Source organism: Stigmatopora argus, chromosome 3, assembly GCF_051989625.1.
Source record: "Stigmatopora argus isolate UIUO_Sarg chromosome 3, RoL_Sarg_1.0, whole genome shotgun sequence".
Classification (NCBI taxonomy): Eukaryota; Metazoa; Chordata; class Actinopteri; order Syngnathiformes; family Syngnathidae; genus Stigmatopora; species Stigmatopora argus.
The window spans coordinates 2,765,699-2,786,253 of record NC_135389.1 but is presented as its reverse complement, the minus strand read 5'-3'; the positions used below and the strand labels follow the sequence as shown (position 1 = coordinate 2,786,253).

Genomic DNA, 20,555 nt, shown 5'->3' with positions numbered 1-20,555 from the left:
CACAAGGAATACAATTTGAAACGTCATTATACTACGAGACATGCTGAGGAGTACGAAAAATACCAGGGAGATGAGAGAGCCAACCAGGTTGCCAGTCTTAAAACACGTCTTCTGAGGCAACAGGATTTCTTCAAGAAGGCTACCAAAGACAGTAATGCAGCAGTCGAAGCTAGCTACGCCGTTTGTGAGTTGATTGCTAAAGCAGGAAAGCCATTCACAGAAGGTGAATTTATCAAAAAGTGCATATTACAGGCTGCACATATTGTCTGTCCAGAAAAGAAAAGTCAGTTCAACCACATCAGCCTTTCTGCCAACACCGTGGCAGAGCGCATTTCTGACCTGTCAAGTGACATTTATGATCAACTGTGTGAGAAAGCACAATGTTTCAGTGTATATTCAGTGGCTCTTGATGAGACCACAGACATCACTGACACTGCCCAGCTCGCAATATATGTCCGTGGTGTTGATGACAATTTTGAAGTAATGGGGGTGTTGCTCACAGTAATTCCAATACATGGCCATGTATAGGAAATAAGGAAATATTTCACCAGCTGTGTGATGCCATTGAGAATGCTGGTTTGCCATGGAAGAGCTTTGTTGGAATAACAACCGATGGAGCCCCATCAATGACATGGAGGAAGAATGGATTGGTAGCACTTGTTAAAAAAAATTGGAAGAGGAGGGTGTGCAGGAGGCCATAGCTCTGCACTGCATTATCCATCAGCAGGCCCTTTGCAGCAGATGCCTGAAGTTTGACAATGTGATGTCTGTCGTTGTGAAATGCATCAACCAAATCAGATCCAGGGGCTTAAAGCACAGAATGTTCCGTGCTTTTTTAGAGGAAATTGAGTCAGAATATGGGGATGTGCTCTACTTCACTGAGGTACGTTGGCTCAGCAGGGGAAACGTGTTGAAGAGATTTTTTGAGTTGAGAGCAGAAGTAAAAGACTTCATGGAGATAGACGGGGTTGCTGTTCCTGTGCTAAGTGATCCCAAATGGCTCATGGACTTAGCTTTTCTTGTTGATATCACATATGAGCTTAATGTACTGAATAAGAAGCTACAAGCATCTTGTCAGTGCTGCCTATGACAATGTGAGAGCATTCTGCACTAAACTTGTGTTATGGAAAGCCCAGCTCTCTCAGACAAACCTTTGCCATTTCCCAGCATGCAAGGCTCTCGTGGATGCAGGCACACCATTCAGTGGTGAGAAGTATGTTGAGGCCATTTCGAAGTTACAGGAGGAATTTGATCACAGATTTGCAGACTTCAAGACACACAAAGCCACATTTCAAATTTTTGCGGACCCCTTCTCCTTCAATGTGCAAGATGCCCCTCCTGAGCTTCAAATGGAGCTCAATGACCTGCAGTGCATCTCTGCACTCAAAGCCAAGTTCAGGGAGGTGAGTGGAGAAGCAGACAAGCTTGGGCAATTTTTGAGAGAGTTGACCCCCAGCTTCCCTGAACTTTCCCGAATGTTCAAGCGGACCATGTGCCTTTTTGGGAGCACATACTTGTGTGAGAAGCTCTTCTCCACCTTGAACTTCAATAAGTCCAAGTACAGGTCCAGACTTACTGATGAGCATATTCAAGCTCTACTGAGGGTCTCCACTGCTTCCTCCCTCAAGCTATGTGAGAAGAAGCGCTGCCAGGTCTCTAGCAGCAAGAAGTAGGCAAGAGAAGCCGTGTTCAGAATATTTCATGTTCAATATTCCAGTCAAGTTCAGAAAGTTAAAGGTTAAAGAGCTGTTAATACAGACATTTGAAACGGAATAAAAATAAGTAGTTTTCTCTACTTAGCCAGCCAGTGTATATCTACTGTATGCTCATTATTATTATTTTTTACTGATTGATTTATTTTTTATTCATCTTTAAGTTAATTTATTTAATTCATTATTTTTTGTTAAAAAATAAAGATATTTGATAACGTTGGAATGTTTTATCAGCGCTTTTCTTGTGGAAATCCTGATGCGGCCCAGTCTCACCCAGACTCTGCCTCTAGCGGCCCCCAGGTAAATTGAGTTTGAGACCTTGAAAAGTTTTTTTTTTATCTCTCATTGTCAAATTTGGTGATGCTGCATGGGTGTAATTAATTAATTTATATATAATGGAGCATACCAACTGTTGCAATAACAAAGGTGTCTAAAGGGCAGCCACCTCTGCACCAAATGAACATTTTACAAGGGATGGTTTTCTAAACTTCAAGCAGAAGCATCAGAGCTTTGAGTGATATTTTAATGCCGAAAAATATGACCGTAGAGCAACTTTACATTTTTGAGGAGGTTTGAGAACTTTACGCAAAATGCAAGTTTAAGACATGACATAGCAATACAGCTGCTGTGGTAGAAAATAGAGGCAAAGGCACATTTTTATGAGTGGTGGTGGTGATGGGATCCATTTTTCTGCTGTGAATTCCAATTGAACTGCACAGACTTCCTCTCAGGTGGATGGTAATTTCTTCAAGTGAGCAGGCCCATACGAGTAAGCTTTGCTGAAAGGAAAGCATGAAGGACAAATACAACTGGCTTTGGGCCTGAGTGAAGGTCAAATATCTAATAGGGGAACACAAGAAAAAGACAAGAACAGAATACGGGAGAAAGGTTAGTAGTTGAAACACAAATTGAGACAAAATTATTGTTCATTATCTCACTGAAGGCACTCAGTTTGTTTGTGTCTTTGATCAAATTGGAAATTATGGAAATGATAAACCAGTCCATGAATTGACTTTAGGGCACCTTTCAAAGATCTTCCGTTAAAAAAAAGAATCTGGGCCACTAGGGCTAACAAGGGCATCTCTGTTGCCCTAAAATAATATTTATGGTAAAAGTACATTTTAGAGTGGTTAGACCGTCAGCCTCACAGTTCTGAGATTCAGGGTTCAAGCCTTGGTTTGGACCTTCCTGTGTGGAGTTTGCATGTTCTCTCCAGGCTTCTGTGTGTGTGTTTTATCCAGATACTCTTTTTTTCCCCCAAAACCATGCAGGGTGGGGTGGTTGAAAACTCTAAATTACCCCTAGGTATAAGTGTCATGAATGGATGTCCGTCTGCTTGTGCCCTGCGATTGGTTGGCCACTGATTCAGGGTGTCCCCTGCCTGGTGCCCATAGTTAGCTAGGATAGGCCCGAGGACCCCCAACGATCCTTGTGAGGATAAGCAGTTTAGAAGATGAATGAAGGAATGTGGATTTGACTTTATATATATATATATATATATATATATATATATATATATATATATATATATATTTATATATATATACAGTGGTACCTCGACATACGATCGTAATCCGTTCCGAGACTGAGATCGTATGACGAGGTTCTCGTAACTCGAGCGGACGTTTCCCATTGAAATGAATGGAAAAAAATTTAATTCGTTCCAGCCCTCTGAAAAAACACCAAAAACAGGATATTGGATTGGAAAAATGTTTTATTTCTTCTAATTCCCCATCTATTAACAAAGTAACACATAACTAGTGGTTTCATAGAAATAAAGTGTTTAATCTAACTAAAATTGGGCGAATTTCGCCGAGGGGAGAGGGGCACAAAAGGGGCGGGGGGCTTCGTTTTTTTTTTCCACACAACACACTCGTAAACAGAACAAACACTCCACCCTCACGTTCGCTATCGATGGGCTGTTTGCTGTCGTACTATTCCCTTCAAAATATTCCGAAAATGATGCACACAAATGTCCTCACAATCGGAGAACGCACGACCACTTGCCAACGAGCAGCAGTCTTATCAGCGATCGCACCGCTGCTCATGGGAGCTTCGGGGGCGCTGGCTAGCGGCTCCTTTTAGCTTGTAGCATCTGTGTTTGCATCCCCTCGAACGGCGCCCATGATAGAGTTGCTACCGGTGAAGCTGTTGCGAGCCAGTGCCCCCGATGTTCTTAAAAGCAGCCAACGAGCCGAGTCTTTTATCTGCGATCGCCCCGCTGCTCATGGGAGCTTCGGGGGCGCTGGCTAGCGGCTCCTTTTAGCTTGTAGCATCTGTGTTCGCATCCCCTCGAACGGCCCCTATGATAGAGTTGCTACCGGGGATGCTGTTGCGAGCACGAGTATACTTCATTACCCAGAAAGCCCTCTTTTCCCCGCGCATGCGCGTTGTGCGTTTCCTGGTCTGAATAGCTCATCCGGTGCTCGTAAATATTGTTATACACGAAAGATATGCAAAAAAAAATGCCATGCCCACCTGGCTTGGTCGCATCACGAAATTTTGACCGCATCACGGGCGAATTATTCGATCGAAATTTCCCCCGTAAGACGAGCATTTTGTATGATGAGCGGTCGTATGACGAGGTACCACTATATATGTATATGTATGTCTGTATATATATGTATATGTATGTCTGTATATATATATATATATGTGTGTATATATATAAAATAAATAAAATAAAATCAGACTTAGGCTTGTCGTCATCATTGACTAGACAAAAACCTAATTGTCATCATACCCAGCTGCGTATGACGAAATTGAAGGTGCTTCTCCACGAAGTGCACTTTTCTCAGGCAAGAGTTCAGACTTGCTGGCATTCTGCCGTGATGGATACATCGCATCACCTCCCGAGCGCAACCAGCTCCCGGCGACTGCGAAGGATATATATATATATATATATATATATATATATATATATATATATATATATATATATATATATATATATATATATATATATATATATATATATATATATATGTATAAATATATGTATGTGTATATATGTGTGTGTATGTGTGTATATGTATGTATGTATATAAATGTATGTATAAATATATGTATGTATGTGTGTATGTATATGTATATATATATGTATATATGTATGTGTATATATATATGTATGTGTGTGCGTGTGTGCGTGTGTGCGTGTATGCGTGTATGCATGATGCATGCATGTATGCATGTATGCATGTATGCATGTGTGTATGTATGTATGTATGTATGTATATATATATATATATATATATATATGTATATATATGTATATGTATATATGTATGTGTATATATATATGTATGTGTGTGCGTGTGTGCGTGTGTGCGTGTATGCGTGTATGCATGCATGCATGCATGCATGCATGTATGCATGTATGCATGTATGCATGTATGTATGTATGTATGTATGTATGTATGTATGTATGTATGTATGTACAGTTGTGGTCAAAAGTTTACATACACTTGTGAAGAACATAATTTCATGGCTCTCTTGAGTTTCCAGTTATTTCTACAACTCTGATTGAGTGATTGGAACAGATACTTCTTTGTCACAAAAAACATTCATGAAGTTTGGTTATTTTATGACTTTATTATGGGTTAACAGAAAAGTGATCAAATCTGCTGGGTCAAAAATATACATACAGCAACACGAATTAGCAATTTTGGTGACTTAGAAAGTTGTGTCAGTGAAATGAGCTTCATAGAATGGCTTCTTATCTTCTTGAGTAATTATGAGTGACTACAGCTGGTGACTTCTCTGAGGCCATTTAAATAGGACTCATTGGATGCAAACGTCCACAAACGCTACAATGGGAAAGTCAAAGGAGCTCAGCATGGATCTAAAAAAGTGAATCCTTGACTTGAACAAGTCAGGAAAGTCACTTGGAGCCATTTCAAAGCAGCTGCAGGTCCCAAGAGCAACAGTGCAAACAATTATTTGTAAGTATAAAGTGCATGGCACTGTTTTGTCACTGCCATGATCAGGAAGAAAACACAAGCTATCACCTGCTGCTGAGAGAAAATTGGTCAGGAGGGTGAAGATTCAACCGAGAATCACCAAAAAGCAGATCTGCCAAGAATTAGAAGCTGCTGGAACACAGGTGTCAGTGTCCACAGTCAAGCGTGTTTTGCATCTCCATGGACTGAGAGGCTGCTGTGCAAGAAGGAAGCCCTTACTCCAAAAGTGGCACCTTAAGGCTCGACTGAAGTTTGCTGCTGATCACATGGACAAAGATAAGACATTTTGGAGGAAAGTTATGTGATCAGACGAAACAAAAATCGAGCTGTTTGGCCACAATGCCAAGCAATATGTTTGGAGGAGAAAAGGTGAGGCCTTTAACCCCAAGTACACCATGCCTACCGTCAAGCACGTTGGTGGTAGTATTATGCTGTGGGGCTGTTTCGCTACCAATGGAACTGGTGCTTTACAGAAAGTAAATGGGATAATGAAGGAGGAGGATTACCTTCAAATTCTTCAAGATAATCTAACGTCATCAGTACGAAGATTGGGTCTTGGGCGCAGTTGGGTGTTCCAACAGGACAATGACCCCAAACACACATCAAAAGTGGTAATGGAATGGCTAAATCAGGCTAGAATTAAGGTTTTCAAATGGCCTTCCCAAAGTCCTGACTTAAACCCCATTGAGAACTTGTGGACAATGCTGAAGAAACAAGTCCATGTCAGAAAGCCATCAAATTTAACTGAACTGCACCAATTCTGTCAAGAGGAGTGGTCAAAGATTCAACCAGAAGCTTGCCAGAAGCTTGTGGGTGGCTACCAAAAGCACCTAATTGAAGTGAAAATGGCCAAGGGACATGTTACCAAATATTAGCGCTGCTGTATGTATATTTTTGACCCAGCAGATTTGATCACTTTTTTCTGTTCACCCATAATAAAGTCATAAAAGAACCAAACTTCATGAATGTTTTTTGTGACAAAGAAGTATCTGTTCCAATCACTCTATCAGAGAAAAATCAGAGTTGTAGAAATAACTGGAAACTCAAGAGAGCATGACATTATGTTCTTCACAAGTGTATGTAAACTTTTGACCACAACTGTGTGTGTGTGTGGTGTGTGTGTGTGTGTGTGTGTAGTGTATGTGTGGTGTGTGTGTGGTGTGTGTGGTGTGTGTGTATGGTGTGTGTGGCGTGTGTGTGTGGTGTGTGTGTATGTATGTATAATATATAGGTATATGTATGTATGAATATATGAAATTATTTATCACATTCACTCATCTTCCATATTGCCTTTCCTTATGCGAGTATACTTATTTCATATTGTATCCCAGTGTGTTAATTTTAGATTAATGTCCTGAAACAATCAGAATTCAGCATGCTTGTACTCCTAGCCTTCAGAATCATCAATACTGGCTGTGTGCACTGAGTAAATGGGGATATATTGTTAGGTTTCTTGGACCCAACCGCAGGTAAGCAGGCAAAGAAGAGAATAGTTTTTGGGATAATGTTATCACTTATTGTAAAAAAAAAAGAAAAAGAATTGCAAACAACACATTAATTATTATTTAGAACTTTATTGCACAAAATTTGTGTGGATGCAATCATGTCAAAATATTTGTAGCAATCAACATTTTCAGTACAAAAATGAATAATGAAAGACCTAAAAATTTTATACCACATAATAAAAATAAATTTAAAAAACTAAAACCAGACTTAGGCTTGTCATCATCATTGACTAGACAAAAGCCTAATTGTCATCATACCCAGCTGCGTATGACAAATTTGATAGTGCTTCTCCACAAAGTGCGCTTTTCCCAGGCAAAAGCCCAACCAAGTGATAGTTTCAGACTCGCTGGCACTCTGCCGTGATGGATACATCGCATCACCTCCCGAGCGCAACCAACTCCCGGCGACTGCGAAAAGGTTTGCCTCACCGATGCCAACAAAGAATAAAATGGATCACTTACCTCCCGCTGTCTTCTTACTAACCTTCAGTCATCCAGCAGGAGGCAGATCACCGCCCAACATCCTTCATGTTTCCTCACGCCGAAGTTGTTACACAGAGGGGATTGTGTGTTGTGCTACTGCAAATTCAGAGTCCTGATGGCTGTGGGAAAGAAGCTGTCCTTAAGCCTCTTTGTCCGTGCTTTGTGAGACCGGTAGTGCCTGCCAGAGGGAAGCAGCTGGAACAGCTTGTGACCAGAGTGTTCCGGGTCCCCAATAATGTTCCCGGCTCTGCTGAGGTAACGAGGGCTGGCAATGTCTTCCAGTGAGGGCAGAGAGCAGCCGACGATCCTCTGGGCAGTGTTAATCACTCTCTGCATGGCCTTTTTGTCTGCTGCCGTGCTTCCAGCGTACCACACTGTGATGCCGTATGCCAGGATGCTCTCCACAGTGGCTCTATAGAAAGTTACCAGAAGCTTAGTGTCCAAGTTGTTCCTCCTGAGTACCCTCAGGAAATGGAGTCGTTTCTGGGCCTTCTTCACTCCTGCCGTGGTGTTTGTAGACCAGGAGAGCTTGTCCGTGACGGGGACCCCCAGGAAGTTAAAGGACTGGACCCGCTCTACACGAACTCCATTTATGAGGAGTGGGGCCAGATCTGTGCTCCGTTTGCGGAAGTCCAGGATTATTTCTTTAGTTTTCGTGTTGTTCAGTGTGAGGTTGTTCACCGAGCACCACAAAGACAGTTTGTTGACCTCGTCTCTATAGGCCGCCTCATCCCCTTCTGAGATGAGTCCGACCACAGTGGTGTCATCAGCAAATTTGATGATGGAGTTAGACTGGTGGGTTGGTGTACAGTCAAAAGTGTACAGGAGGTACAGAAGAAGACTAAGTACACAGCCTTGAGGGGAGCCAGTGCTCATTGTAATGGAGGAAGAAAGGTGGGAACCAAGTCTAACAGTTTGTGGTCGGTTGGTTAGGAAGTTCTTAATCCAACAGCAGATGGAGGATAGTCCAAGGTGGGAGAGTTTGTCAGTCAGAATGTCCGGTTTCATGGTGTTGAAGGCTGAGCTATAGTCAATGAAAAGCATCCTCACGTAATTCCCATGGTGTTCCCGGTGGCTCAGTGCTGTATGTAGAGCAATGGCAATAGCATCCTCAGTGGACCTGTTAGCTCTATAAGCAAACTGGTGAGGGTCAACTGAGGGAGAGATTGTATTCCTGATATGATCACAGGCATGAGAGCAACAGGCCTATAATCATTCATGCTGTCAATGGTTGGCTTTTTGGGGACAGGGATAATGGTGGCAGATTTCAGGCAGGATGGAATGATGGATTGTTGCAGGGAACAATTGAAGATTTTTGTGAAGACTCCAGCCAGCTGGTCAGCACAGGCTTTGAGCACCTTCCCAGGTACTCCGTCAGGGCCAGCAGCCTTCCTGGTATTCACAGACCGCATTTCCAGACTCACTTCCTGTTCCTGGAACTTCAGTGTATTGCTGCAGGGTAGTGGTGGGGGTGTTGAGACTGGGTCTGATTTGTCAGTCTCAAAGCGGGCAAAGAAACGGTTCAGTTCCTCCGCTAGTGAGGCATCTGCGTTAACAGACATATTATTGTTATTGTAGTTGGTAATATGTCGTATTCCCTGCCACATCTTCTTTGTATTATTTTCTGTGAAGTGCTCTTCAATTTTCTTAGTATATTCTGCCTTGGCCTTTTTAATGCCTCTTTTCAGCTCAGCTCTGGCAGGTCTATATTTCATCTTGTCCCCTGATCTGAAAGCGGTGTTACGGCATTTGATGAGTGCCTGTGTCTCCTTGGTCATCCAGGGTTTTTGGTTAGGAAAAACCCGTATTTGTTTAAATATAGTGACGTTGTCATGCAGGTTTTGATATTGGAAAGTACAGCGTCCGTATAGTCCTGGAGGTTGTCGTGTTCGAAGAGTTCCCAGTTGGTGCGGGAAAAACAGTCCTGCAGCTGAGAAAGGGCGTCCTCGGGCCAAGTTTTTATTGTCTTTATTTGTGGCCTTGTTAGCCTCCAGAATGGAGTGTATGCTGGGGTGAGGGCTAGACAGAGGTGATCTGATCCAGCTAGGTGAGGGAGGGAAGTGGCTTTGTAAGCATGTTTGATGTTAGAATAAACACGGTCAAGAGTTTTGTCTCCCCTCGTGTGACATTTTACGTATTGGATAAACGTAGGTAGAACAGTCTTTAAACATGCTTTGTTGAAGTCACCAGCAACAATAAAGACTCCATCGGGGTGGTCAAGCTGTTGTTTGTTTACCGCCATTAGCAGGAGGTTTAGTGCCGTGTTGACGTTAGCATTCGGAGGTATATAGATCGCCGTTACTATGACGACCGTTAGCTCTCTCGGTAGATAGTAGGGCCTACATCGTACTGCCAATAGCTCTAAGTTCGGGGAACAGTGAGTGTCAATGATCCTACTGTCACCACACCATTCATTATGTATGAACAAGCAAAGTCCTCCTTCTCTGCTTTTGCCCGTTAGTTCCTTTGAACGATCGTTCCGAAAAAACGTTCGGCTAGCTAGCGATACCGCAGCGTCAGGGATTTGCGGGTGTAGCCACGTTTCCGTGATGAGAATAATGTTACAGTTCCTAACAAAGCTGTTGGTAGCAATTCGAAGTTCCAAATCATCCATTTTGTGGGTGATGGATCTGGCGTTGGTCAAAAAGATACTAGGAAGCAGTGCTCGGTGTGGTTGTTGACTTAGCTTAGCAGCAAGGCCCGCCCGACATCCGCGCTTTTGCTTCCTCTCTCTTCGCCGCCTTCGCCTCCTTCGACGTGCTTTAAGCGGGCTGACTATCCACGGAGATCCCGGAGGTCTCGAGATGTCCTCGGGGATATCGTAGGCCCGTTGGTTGTTTGTTGTGAAATCGGATATATCGCATCTCCTTCCGATAGCAATTAAGTCGTGGCGACTGTAGGAAAAGTTTGCCTCGCAGATGTTGGTAAATAAAGATAGGATTGAGAAAAGAAAACACCAAACTGGAGAGCAAAGAGACGCTGCACCGTGACGCCACATGCAAATTTCATCAATTTTCTTAGTTCTATTAAATTTCTCAGTTGCCCGCTTGGCCTCTTGACTCCTCCCTTCAATCAAAAGTATGCCCAGTGCAATCTTTGTTATGTTAGCAAATTTTGGGTTTCCAAAGCTGTCTTTTATTTCTCTTACTAGTCCCCATTGCACATCTGCTCTCTCCTGTACTGAAATGTCTCCTAGCTCCTCAACTTGCAGGCAGCTGAATTCTTCTTCCAAGGCATCAACCTCACAGTCAGGCTTCCTGCATGGGAATCTGTTGATGAAGTACCTTACACTTGTGAAGGAACTTTTTTTATGATGCGGAGATAAGTTACCTCAGCATGTTTGAGCAATTCGTCCTTCATTGGAAATTTTTCTTTTACATATTTCACTGCAGTTTTATAAAACTTTCTCACACTTGTGCAGATGGCAGTCACTTTTTTTCAGGCATTTCTTGCTCTTTCATGTACTGACGAACGTTCTCACCAATACAAAGTCCTTCATCATTTTTCTCAAATGGAATACTAATGTTCTCATAATTCACTTTCACTTCCAACAAGTCTTTGTCACGCAAAGCAACAATTTTCGTGAACATCACCATCAGTTTCAGGTAGAAGTCTTTCATCAGTCTTCTGAGGTTGTGGATTAGGGGTGCTTCCGACTGTAGTGTCATGTTTAAGGTTGTAAATATCTCCAGTATATAGCTCAGAAAAAGCATGTAGCAGAGAGCAGTCTGGCTACACAGAAACTTGTATGCTCTGGCTGATCTGCTGTTGTGATGTGGGGATTTCTTCTTCACCTCCTTCTCAAAAATGACTTTAAAGACTTCCTCAATACAAGGACACGGTCAATACATTGCTTCATTGAAAGCCACCTCGTGGGAACGTATTTCAGGACCTTCAAGTTTGCGTCCCCACACAACTCCGCTTCAATCTTTAACTCCGTCTGACGTTTTGCACTATTCTTAAGGTGGTAATAAATATCCATAAGCACATTGTCAAAGTAGGACATTTGTTGCATTTTTGGCAGCTATGTGCAACAAATGGCAAATACAGCCCGCAAAGAAGATCCTGTCGTTCTCTTCCTTGATATGGCCGAACACCCCAGCTTTCCCACCTGACATTACTGGAGCATTAATTATCACTGCCTAGTGCAACACAATTTTCCCAACTGAGATCACATTTAAGCAACTCTGCACTTAGAGTGTTAAAAATGTTACGGCCATTTTCAGACGTTTCTGTAACCACCGGAACAGATAAAAGTGTTGTTGAGATTTTCTGGTTTTCACTGAAATGTCGCAACACTACGGGAAACTACTTATCCGAGTTGTCGTTACTGCCGTCCGTACTGAGTGTGAACAATCCTCTTGCATTAGCAGCAATACGACTTGAAATATTCTCCGTTTTTTGCAATATTAAGGCTTTGGTCTTTGTGCGGGCGGATGCATAGTCTTTCACAATTTTTGAATCCGGAAAGATAGCTTTGAATAGTGGACCACAATGATCAGTAGCACTCAGCGGTAAGTTATGCTCCACAAAAAAATAATCGGCCATTTTCATCTCTGCTACACTTACGTTGTGTTGCGCCAAACACGAACTTTGAACTTTTGCAGGCTGCAGTTCGTTGTATTTTTTTTAAATGGCAAAATATCAGTATCACAGTTCTCTCGTCTTCGCTTGGAAGCCATGGCTACGGTACGTCTATGCTGCTTCAAAATTCTATCAAAACTACATCCACGTGACCTAAACGGATGTGACATCCGTTTAGGTCACGTGGATGTAGTTTCAATTTGCGCCATCCTCAATCGGCGAATTTGAAAGAAACGCAGATCTTATAAAAAAATTTCTTATAAAATGCGGATTTCGTAATTTGCTGTAAACTACGGACTATTCTGTAAAGAGTTCGGCATTCAACATGCTAGGCTCCACTGTCAATTGTGCATTCTGGAAACTTGATTCCAGCTTTGGCGAAAGTTCGAACAACAGTGCTGGCCGACACTTGATCCCACATGCATCACTCCCAAGCCTTTGACTCACCTTGCTGTTATATCAGAATCGACAATTCATTCCAAATCGTCACGTAACTCGTGCGAACCTGCCTTCCCGAACGCAACTACGTGGTACCTTGAAATACGAGCTTAATCGTGACCGGACGTTTGGTCGACGGACAGTTCGTCTATCAGACGTTTGGTCGACGGACAGTTCGTCGAACGGATGTTTCGTTGAACGGACTCATTTAACTCATCGGATGTCTACCGCTGTCAATGGCAGCCCATGTGTTAAATGAGTGTTCTTATTGATAATTTTGATATTTCAACACCTTGCTGTATTGCAAGTTATAGAGAGAATGAAGGTGCATCGGACGTCTAGCGCCGTCAATGGCAGCCGGACGTCCGGCTGCCATTGACGGCGCTAGACGTCTGATTCATGTTGACTGCTGCGTTATATATCCACTTGATGGAGCTCTAATATTATATTATTACCTATCTATTTATTTATGTATAAAATGCCTTTCCTATTCCTGCATCCTCACCCTCTTGCTACTGTGACAACAAAATTTCCTGAATACGGGATGAATAAAGTTATCCAATCCAATCCAATAACAGAAATAGCATCTGCACCTCAGTCAACATGAATCGGACGTCTACCGCTGTCAAATTTCAAATTTACTTTCAACATTAAGAACATATTATTATTCAATGAAAGGAAGCAGTCTTTAAATTGAGAGTGATGAGTGGTATTGCAGGGCAAAGGGAAATGAATGAGGTCATTGATTTTTACTATAATTTGGACAACGTCGGTGGGGACAACGTCGGCGGGCCGGATTAAAAAGCCTAACGGGCTTTATATGGCCCGCGGGCCGTAGTTTGAAAAACAAGTACACACACTCCAATACGAGCAAATCCGGGGGCGGGGCGAGCGAGCGAATATGGCGACGGGTAACATGTACACACACGCCAATAATACGCAACTTATAGATAATTTTGATATTAGATATTTAGATATGAATGCTCTTATATTGTCAATGCAATTACAATCTCGCTCTCTCGCTCTCTCCGCACCCTCACAGGCCTAGCGTGGAAAAAAGGTTCAGTAAACAAACAAATGACTGAGTCTTATAGTGTAACGCGTAACTTTGTAACTAACAAAACTTTTAAAACTTACCATTTCCCCCTCAGGACCCCCAAAATCAAGGTACAGGTTGCGTATTCCATCATCAGCAGACATTTTCAGTTTTTCATATGTGTATCGGAAGAGTACAGCTTCATTGGATGGGTCAAATGGCTCTCTTATCACAGTAAAGCCTTTCTCATAGTGCAGAGTCAGTCGAACATCATGCTCCTTCAATGTGCAGCCTGCGGAAAGCAAATAATCATTTTATCCCAAATACAGTGGAATTGTGTAGCAACAAGAAAAGAAAAGGGGGCAGGGGCAACATTTTAAATGTTATTTACTTCATTATGATAAGTGATACAAAAGAGCAATGGATGAATGAAATAATGTACTTTGTTATTGTGTTATCAATACAGTGGTACCTCGAGATACGAGCTTAATCCGTTCCGGGACTGAGCTCGTATGACAAGATTCTCGTAACTCGAGCGGAAGTTTCCCATTGAAATGAATGGGAAACAAATTAATTCGTTACAACTCTCTGAAAAAAACACCAAAAACAGGATATTGGATTGAAAAAAATGTTTTATTTCTTATAATTCGCCATATATTGACAAAGTAATAAATAACGAGTGGTTTAATAGAAATAAAGTGTTTAATCTAACTAAAATTGGGCGGATTTCGCCGAGGGGAGAGGGGCACAAAAGGGGCTTCGTTTTTTTTTTCCCACATAACGCACTCGTAAACGGAACAAACACTCCACCCTCATGTTCGCTATCGATGGGCTGTTTGCTGTCGTACTATTCCCTTCAAAATATTCCGAAAATGATGCACACAAATGTCCTCACAATCGGATAACTCACGACCACTTGCCAACGAGCAGCAGTCTTTTATCAGCGATCGCGCCGCTGCTCATGGGAGCTTCGGGGGCGCTGGCTAGCAGCTCCTTTTAGCTTGTAGCATCTGTGTTCGCATCCCCTCGAATGGCGCCTATGATAGAGTTGCTACCGGGGATGCTGTTCTTCTTCTTCTTTTTTCACCTCAGGCACCTGAGGATTACCCTCAGCAGCGCTAGAGCTGCCACTGGAACACGGATAAGTTCATCCAGGGAGTTGCCCAAGCCGCGATGGTAGCGTTCGGTCATTAAGGCCGGGCAGCGGAGCCATAAGTGTTCAGACGACTCTGTTTCCTCGTCGCACAGGCGGCAGCGATCCGAGTTGGATTTCCCCACAAGGTGGAGCCAACGGCGGAGCAGGGGGTGGTGTCCACTGCGGAAACGAATCAGGTCTGTGCGGTCTCCTTTCGATAGGGCAAGTTCTTCCTCCGTGACTTTTGTAGTGTAGGTCTGCAAAAGGCGGGGGTGGGAGAGGGGGGGGGAGCGATCTTCACGTTGGATGATGGCACGTCTTGTGGCTGCGTCCGGGGGGGTATTGGTTTGGTCATCTAACGAGCCAAGTTTAGCTAGGGCATCAGCCAGGTCGTTTCCGCATATGTTGCAGTGGCCCGGGATCCACAGTAGCTGCAGTCGCTTAGGCGGAGGGAAAAGGGCGATGTCACCCTGAAGTCTCCGAATGGCGGGGTCTTGCGCATGGGGGTTTCCCATAGCTTGGACCAGCGATTTGCAGTCACTGAGGATAATTGATGTCTGCCAGTCTGCTGTTTCCCTCAGCCAGGAGAGTGCCTCGGTCAGTGCCACTTTTTCAGAGTGGTAGGAGCTGCTGCGGCTGCCAGTGGCACCATGCCATTGGTGGATGATTGCACTCTCCTTAATGACGACAAAACCTGCACCACCGTCCGCAGTGCCTTCTTTGGTGGATCCATCTGTGAAGATCTGTAGGTCCGGTTTACCCATGCTTCTGATGAGCTCTTCTGCCTTATCTCTTTGGGTGATGGTCGGCATGTGTTTAGAGACTGCGGTAAAGGCGGTTTGGATGGGGGGGGGGGGTAATAGCCAGGGTGGGCAGGGATGGGAAGAGTATGTGCAAGGGGTATGGAGTTCGAGAGCGGTAAGACGGGGAAGGGTCGATGATCGCCAGTCTGGCTTCTTTTGCAAACGCATTTTAACGTTTTCATGGAGGAGGCGGTGTCGGGGATCAGAAGGAGGCAGCTGGTTCCAGGCATCCGCCTTAAGAAGTGCTTGTAACTTGAGGCGGGATGAGAGGGGTGTGAGATGTGCCTCATGTAGGACTGCTTCGGTGGGGGTAGACCTGAGGTGGTGAGTTATGGCGCGGGCTGCTTCCAGTTGGGCGGTTTCAAGGGATTTGAGGTGAGTTTGGGCCAGCCAGGGGGCCCATGCCGGTGCTGCGTACTCCGCAAGACTTCTCTGGGTCGCAATATACACTGTTCTAAGGTCGTTTGGTTGCCAACCCCAGGATGTGCCACTGAGTTTGCGGAGGAGGTTCGTTCTTTTGGACATGGTTTGGCGGACTTTTTTCGCTTGCTCTGCAAACGTGAGTTGTCGGTCAAAAGATACGCCAAGAAAAGTGGGGGTGGGGTTATGCTTGAGGGTGGCGCCATTTATTAAGATCTTTGGTTGCCATTTGGCCTCAGCGGAGTCCAGGCTAAAAAATGACGCCTCACACTTGGTGGTGTTAAGGTTTAGGTGTGCCTCGGAACTCCACCTCCAGACTTTTTCAACCTCCGCTTGAAGTCTGCTTTCCACCTCCTCTTTGTTCCTACCCCGACAAGCAAGAGCCAGATCGTCTGCATAGGCGCTGACCAGGGTGGAGTCGTTGAACTTGTCGAGGAGGTCATTAATGTAGATGATGAATAAGAGGGGTGACAGGACCGAGCCTTGGGGGAGCCCTTCTTTGAAGGTTCTGCTCCTGCCGGTGGTATTGTTGATCCTGACCCTGGCTGTGCGATTTGTGAGCCAGTTGGCGATCCATCTGATGAAGCGGTAGGGGACCCCCAGGTCTGCCATTTTTTGTAAGAGACCTGTTCTCCATACCTGGTCGAATGCCTTGCTGAAGTCAAAGAATGTTGCAAGCGTGCGTTGCCGTTGAGTCGACTGGAAGCCATCAGAGATGAACTGCGACAGTCGCAGGGCCTGGTCCGTCGTGCTTCTTCCCTTTCGAAAACCGGCTTGCCAGTGGCTGAGAAGCTGTTTATCTTCCAACCACCAGGCGAGACGGTTCACGATGAGCCTTTCCATTGTTTTGCTAAGCGTAGAGGTGAGGGCGATGGGTCTGTAGTTCCCAACGTCCTTTGGTGACTTCCCTTTTTTGAGGAAAGGGATGATGGTGGCCACTCGCCAAGCTTGTGGACACCAGCCCTCTAGCCAGCTGGTGTTGACGATATGGAGTAGTTCGGGAAGGATGTTTGCCGGAAGATTTTTTAGAAGGTCCGGGGCTATGTCGTCGGGTCCAGCTGCCTTACCCGCTTTAAGTTGGGACAGCGCTGTCTGCAGTTCAGCATCGGTGAACGGGAGCTCGAGGACTTGTCGCGGTGAGCCGAGCAGTCTGCGGGTAGCTGTACGTAGAGAACGCACTGCTCGTCTGCTCCGCTTGTCACTCTTGCGTCCGCTGACCGAGGCATATTCCCTGATAAATGCTGTTGCTTTGGCTCGGTCACTCACGTACTCCTTGTTCTTGTAGACCAGGGACTCGCCAGATTGTTGTGTTTTGGTGCCTGAGAGGGATTTTACTAAGGACCAGGCTTGTCCCGTAGATCTTGTCTCGGCGATCTTGGTGAGGTGTAAGCGCCATGCGTTCCTTTTCGCTTCAGTGGTTTTTTGTTTGATCTGTTGGCAGAGTGCTATCCATTCTTTCCTATTTTGTTGGAGGTCTCGACGTAGTCGATTCCTTTCGCGGATGAGGTCCTTCAGGTCCTGTGTCAACCATGGGAGCTCCTTCTGGCGGATAACTTTGACCGGTATTGTAAGTGCTGCTGCCTCTTTCATGTGTTGCACTAGGAGGGAGAGTTTTTCCGGGGCTGTGGCTGCTGCGGAGATTACGGGTAGGCAATCCATGAGGATGGTACGATACCTCTTCCAGTAAGCTTTCGAGAAGTTGGGTCGTACTCTTCTTTGTTGGCATTCGACACGGAGAGCACGGTTCCACCTAATCAGAATCGGTCTGTGGTCGGAGGTCATCTCGTCGATGGGTTCCCATTGCAGATGTTCGGCCGTGGTGGGGTCAGTGATCGTTAGGTCGGGGGCACTCATGCCTGCTCCTTGTTGGTATCTGGCAGTCCGTGTCCACACGCCGTCATTAAGGAGAGTTAGGTCATGGTCATCGACCCATTGATGGATTGCGTTACCCCTGGGATCTGTCTTGGCAAGTATATCCCAGGTCGGGTGGTGCGCGTTGAAATCCCCGCAGATCAGGCCATGCTCCGTGGGGAGCGAGTTTAACCAGGAGAAATCTTGGGGGGCAGGACAATAATCCGATGTCGCCGGGGGGATGTAGGCGTTGACCAGTGAGAGGTGCCGCCTGCGGGCGATGGGAATGTGGATATGCTGGAGTTCGAGGGGGCCTGATAGGGACGCTGGAAGGATGGAGTAGGGGATGCCGCATCTCAGGTAGACAAGGAGACCCCCGCCTCGTCGCTGTTTTGTGCCTGAGCCCTCACGGTCTTGGCGAATCACGTTATAACCGTCGAGCTGAGGCGTCGGGTCTTCGAGTCCCAGTTTTGTTTCCTGGAGGAGGAGGATGTCAATTTTTAGACGTGCCGTCACCTCTTTCAGTTCGGTAGTCTTGGTCGCCAGGTAGTCACAGTTCCATTGAAGGATGGTGAGACCGGCTTTCCGTGCCTCCGGTAGATCGGCAATCCTATCTGTGGGTTGTTGAGGGTGGGAGGGTTTCAGGTTCAGACAGCTCTGGCAGCACCAGTTATTGTTCCTGCGAAGTATGGTTAAAGCGTGTCTGGTTTCAGGGGCACATTTGAGGTGGAATCCACGTTTGCAGGATCTACATGTCAGGGGAGAGCGTGAAACGATTAATTTGTTATTACAGGTGGGGCAGTTTGCGTTTATAGGTTGGTGTGTTGTTATGGCTGTTTGGTGTGTGGAGGATTGTTGTGTCGGGGGTGGTGAGCAGGTCGGGCATAGCCAGTTTGCATTAATTTGGGAGCGAGGTAGTCCAGAGCAAGAGCGGTGGGATTTGTTGGGGCAGTTCGAGCAGGGGATGGGGGAGATGGTAGGGGAGAAGGAGATTTTGCAGACACAGCATTTTTCTTTCGGTCCCACGTAGGCTGTGCGCGGAAGTGACGGCACGACGGCATTTCCGGAACAGGATCCGCAGAGAAAGCCTTGATGACTCTTTATCTGGGTTCGGGTCAGGCCGCTACAGGTCCTGTGGAAATTTCGTCGGCAAGCGTTGCAGACCAGTGGGGTGAAGTCACGACGGATCGTCTTAGAGCATCCCGGGCAGGTAGGTCCCGGGTTCTCCTCGACGTCGCCTGCCCTTAGGAGGAGTAACCGGAGGTGTGGGGCAGGGCGGACATCTCCGGCTGGATGAAAAACATAGGGCGCCATGTTCCTGGGTGGCATCTCTGGGTGGTTGTGTTGGATTCGCAGGCCGCGGCGGGCGGCCTCTCGGGAGACACCTCGTGAAGGTTCCAACTGTTGTCTCCCCGGGGATGCTGTTGCGAGCCAGTGCCCCTAATGTTCTTATGAGCAGCCAACGAGAAGTAATATAATACTCCTCGTATTAGATAAAAATAACAGGAAATGCAGCAGCTGAGCTTACCCACGTATTGATTGTGGGTAAAGTTGTATTCTGAGTGCCATTGCCTGTCGACGTTGTGTGCACGAGTATACTTCATTACCCAGAAAGCCCTCTTTTCCCCGCGCATGCGCGTTGTGCGTTTCCTGGTCTGAATAACTCATCCGGTGCTCGTAAATATTGTTATACACGAAAGATATGCAAAAAAAAAAAAATGCCATGGCAACCTGGCTTGGTCGCATCACGAAATTTTGACCGCATCACGGGCGAATTATTTGATCGAAATTTCCCCCGTAAGACGAGCATTTTGTATGACGAGCGGTCGTATGACGAGGTACCACTGTATGGCCAAAAGGACGTCTTACTGTTATTTTTGTGTAATAATGATTCGTTACATTACATGTTATAGGAATTTGAAGACAGGTGCTGTTTGGGAATCTCCAGGTGGTAAGGTCTTGAATAGGATGCAATTGGCTGACTAAATTCCCCCCTGGGGTTTCTCCCGAGCAATTAACAACTGTTGATTGTGTATACAGGGCGGAGAGATAAACATGGAAATATGGAGCTGGGATTGTCGCATCCTCGAGGGGGTTCAAAACCAAATCCTGGCGCAGGCCGTAGAGGATTTACGACTCCTGATGAAACAGTCAGTTTTACTCCCACCGTGCCGTAAACCTGCCCTAAACATGCAGGCCGTTTGGAGGGGTGACAGACATTATAGCAGAAGAAAACACCTCCAGTCTTATCTCAATGAAGCACAATCCGATCTCTTTGTAATTTGTGTAGAGCATTGGACAAAAAAAGACATAATAATCTGCCTGGGGGATCTTAAACAAGCAATGGAAATAAAAACAAATAAATCTATTGAGAATCAAATTGAATGGTAAGGAAAATAACTATACAATTAGGGCACGACACTGTTAGAATGCAATTAACAGACATTGGTATGTTTGTTTTCATTTTTGTATGTGACAATGTTGTATTATATGTTTAGAGTCTGCATTTTTAATCATTTGCTTACTTTTATTCTTAAGGCTGTGAGGAGTGGAGGATCTTTGTTTTTTCACAGATATGCGTGCGTCTTGATATGAAGCAGCTTGCCTGATTAGGGATCTGGCTGAAGTG

The 20,555-nt window shown here is 45.2% G+C and overlaps 1 protein-coding gene across 2 annotated transcripts in view; it reads right to left on the bottom strand.

The window, feature by feature from the left end:
- Positions 1-1,032: 1,032 nt before the first annotated feature.
- Positions 1,033-20,555, bottom strand: part of sntb2 (syntrophin, beta 2) — a 99,668-nt gene continuing 80,145 nt past the window's right edge. For both annotated transcript variants that reach the window (XM_077596491.1, XM_077596489.1), the window contains 2 exons: positions 13,819-14,009; positions 1,033-2,552 (listed from right to left, as the gene is read on the bottom strand). In XM_077596491.1, coding sequence (XP_077452617.1) covers positions 2,460-2,552; positions 13,819-14,009 — 284 coding nt within the window. In that variant the 3' untranslated portion in view covers positions 1,033-2,459. The remainder of the gene's footprint in view (positions 2,553-13,818; positions 14,010-20,555) is intronic.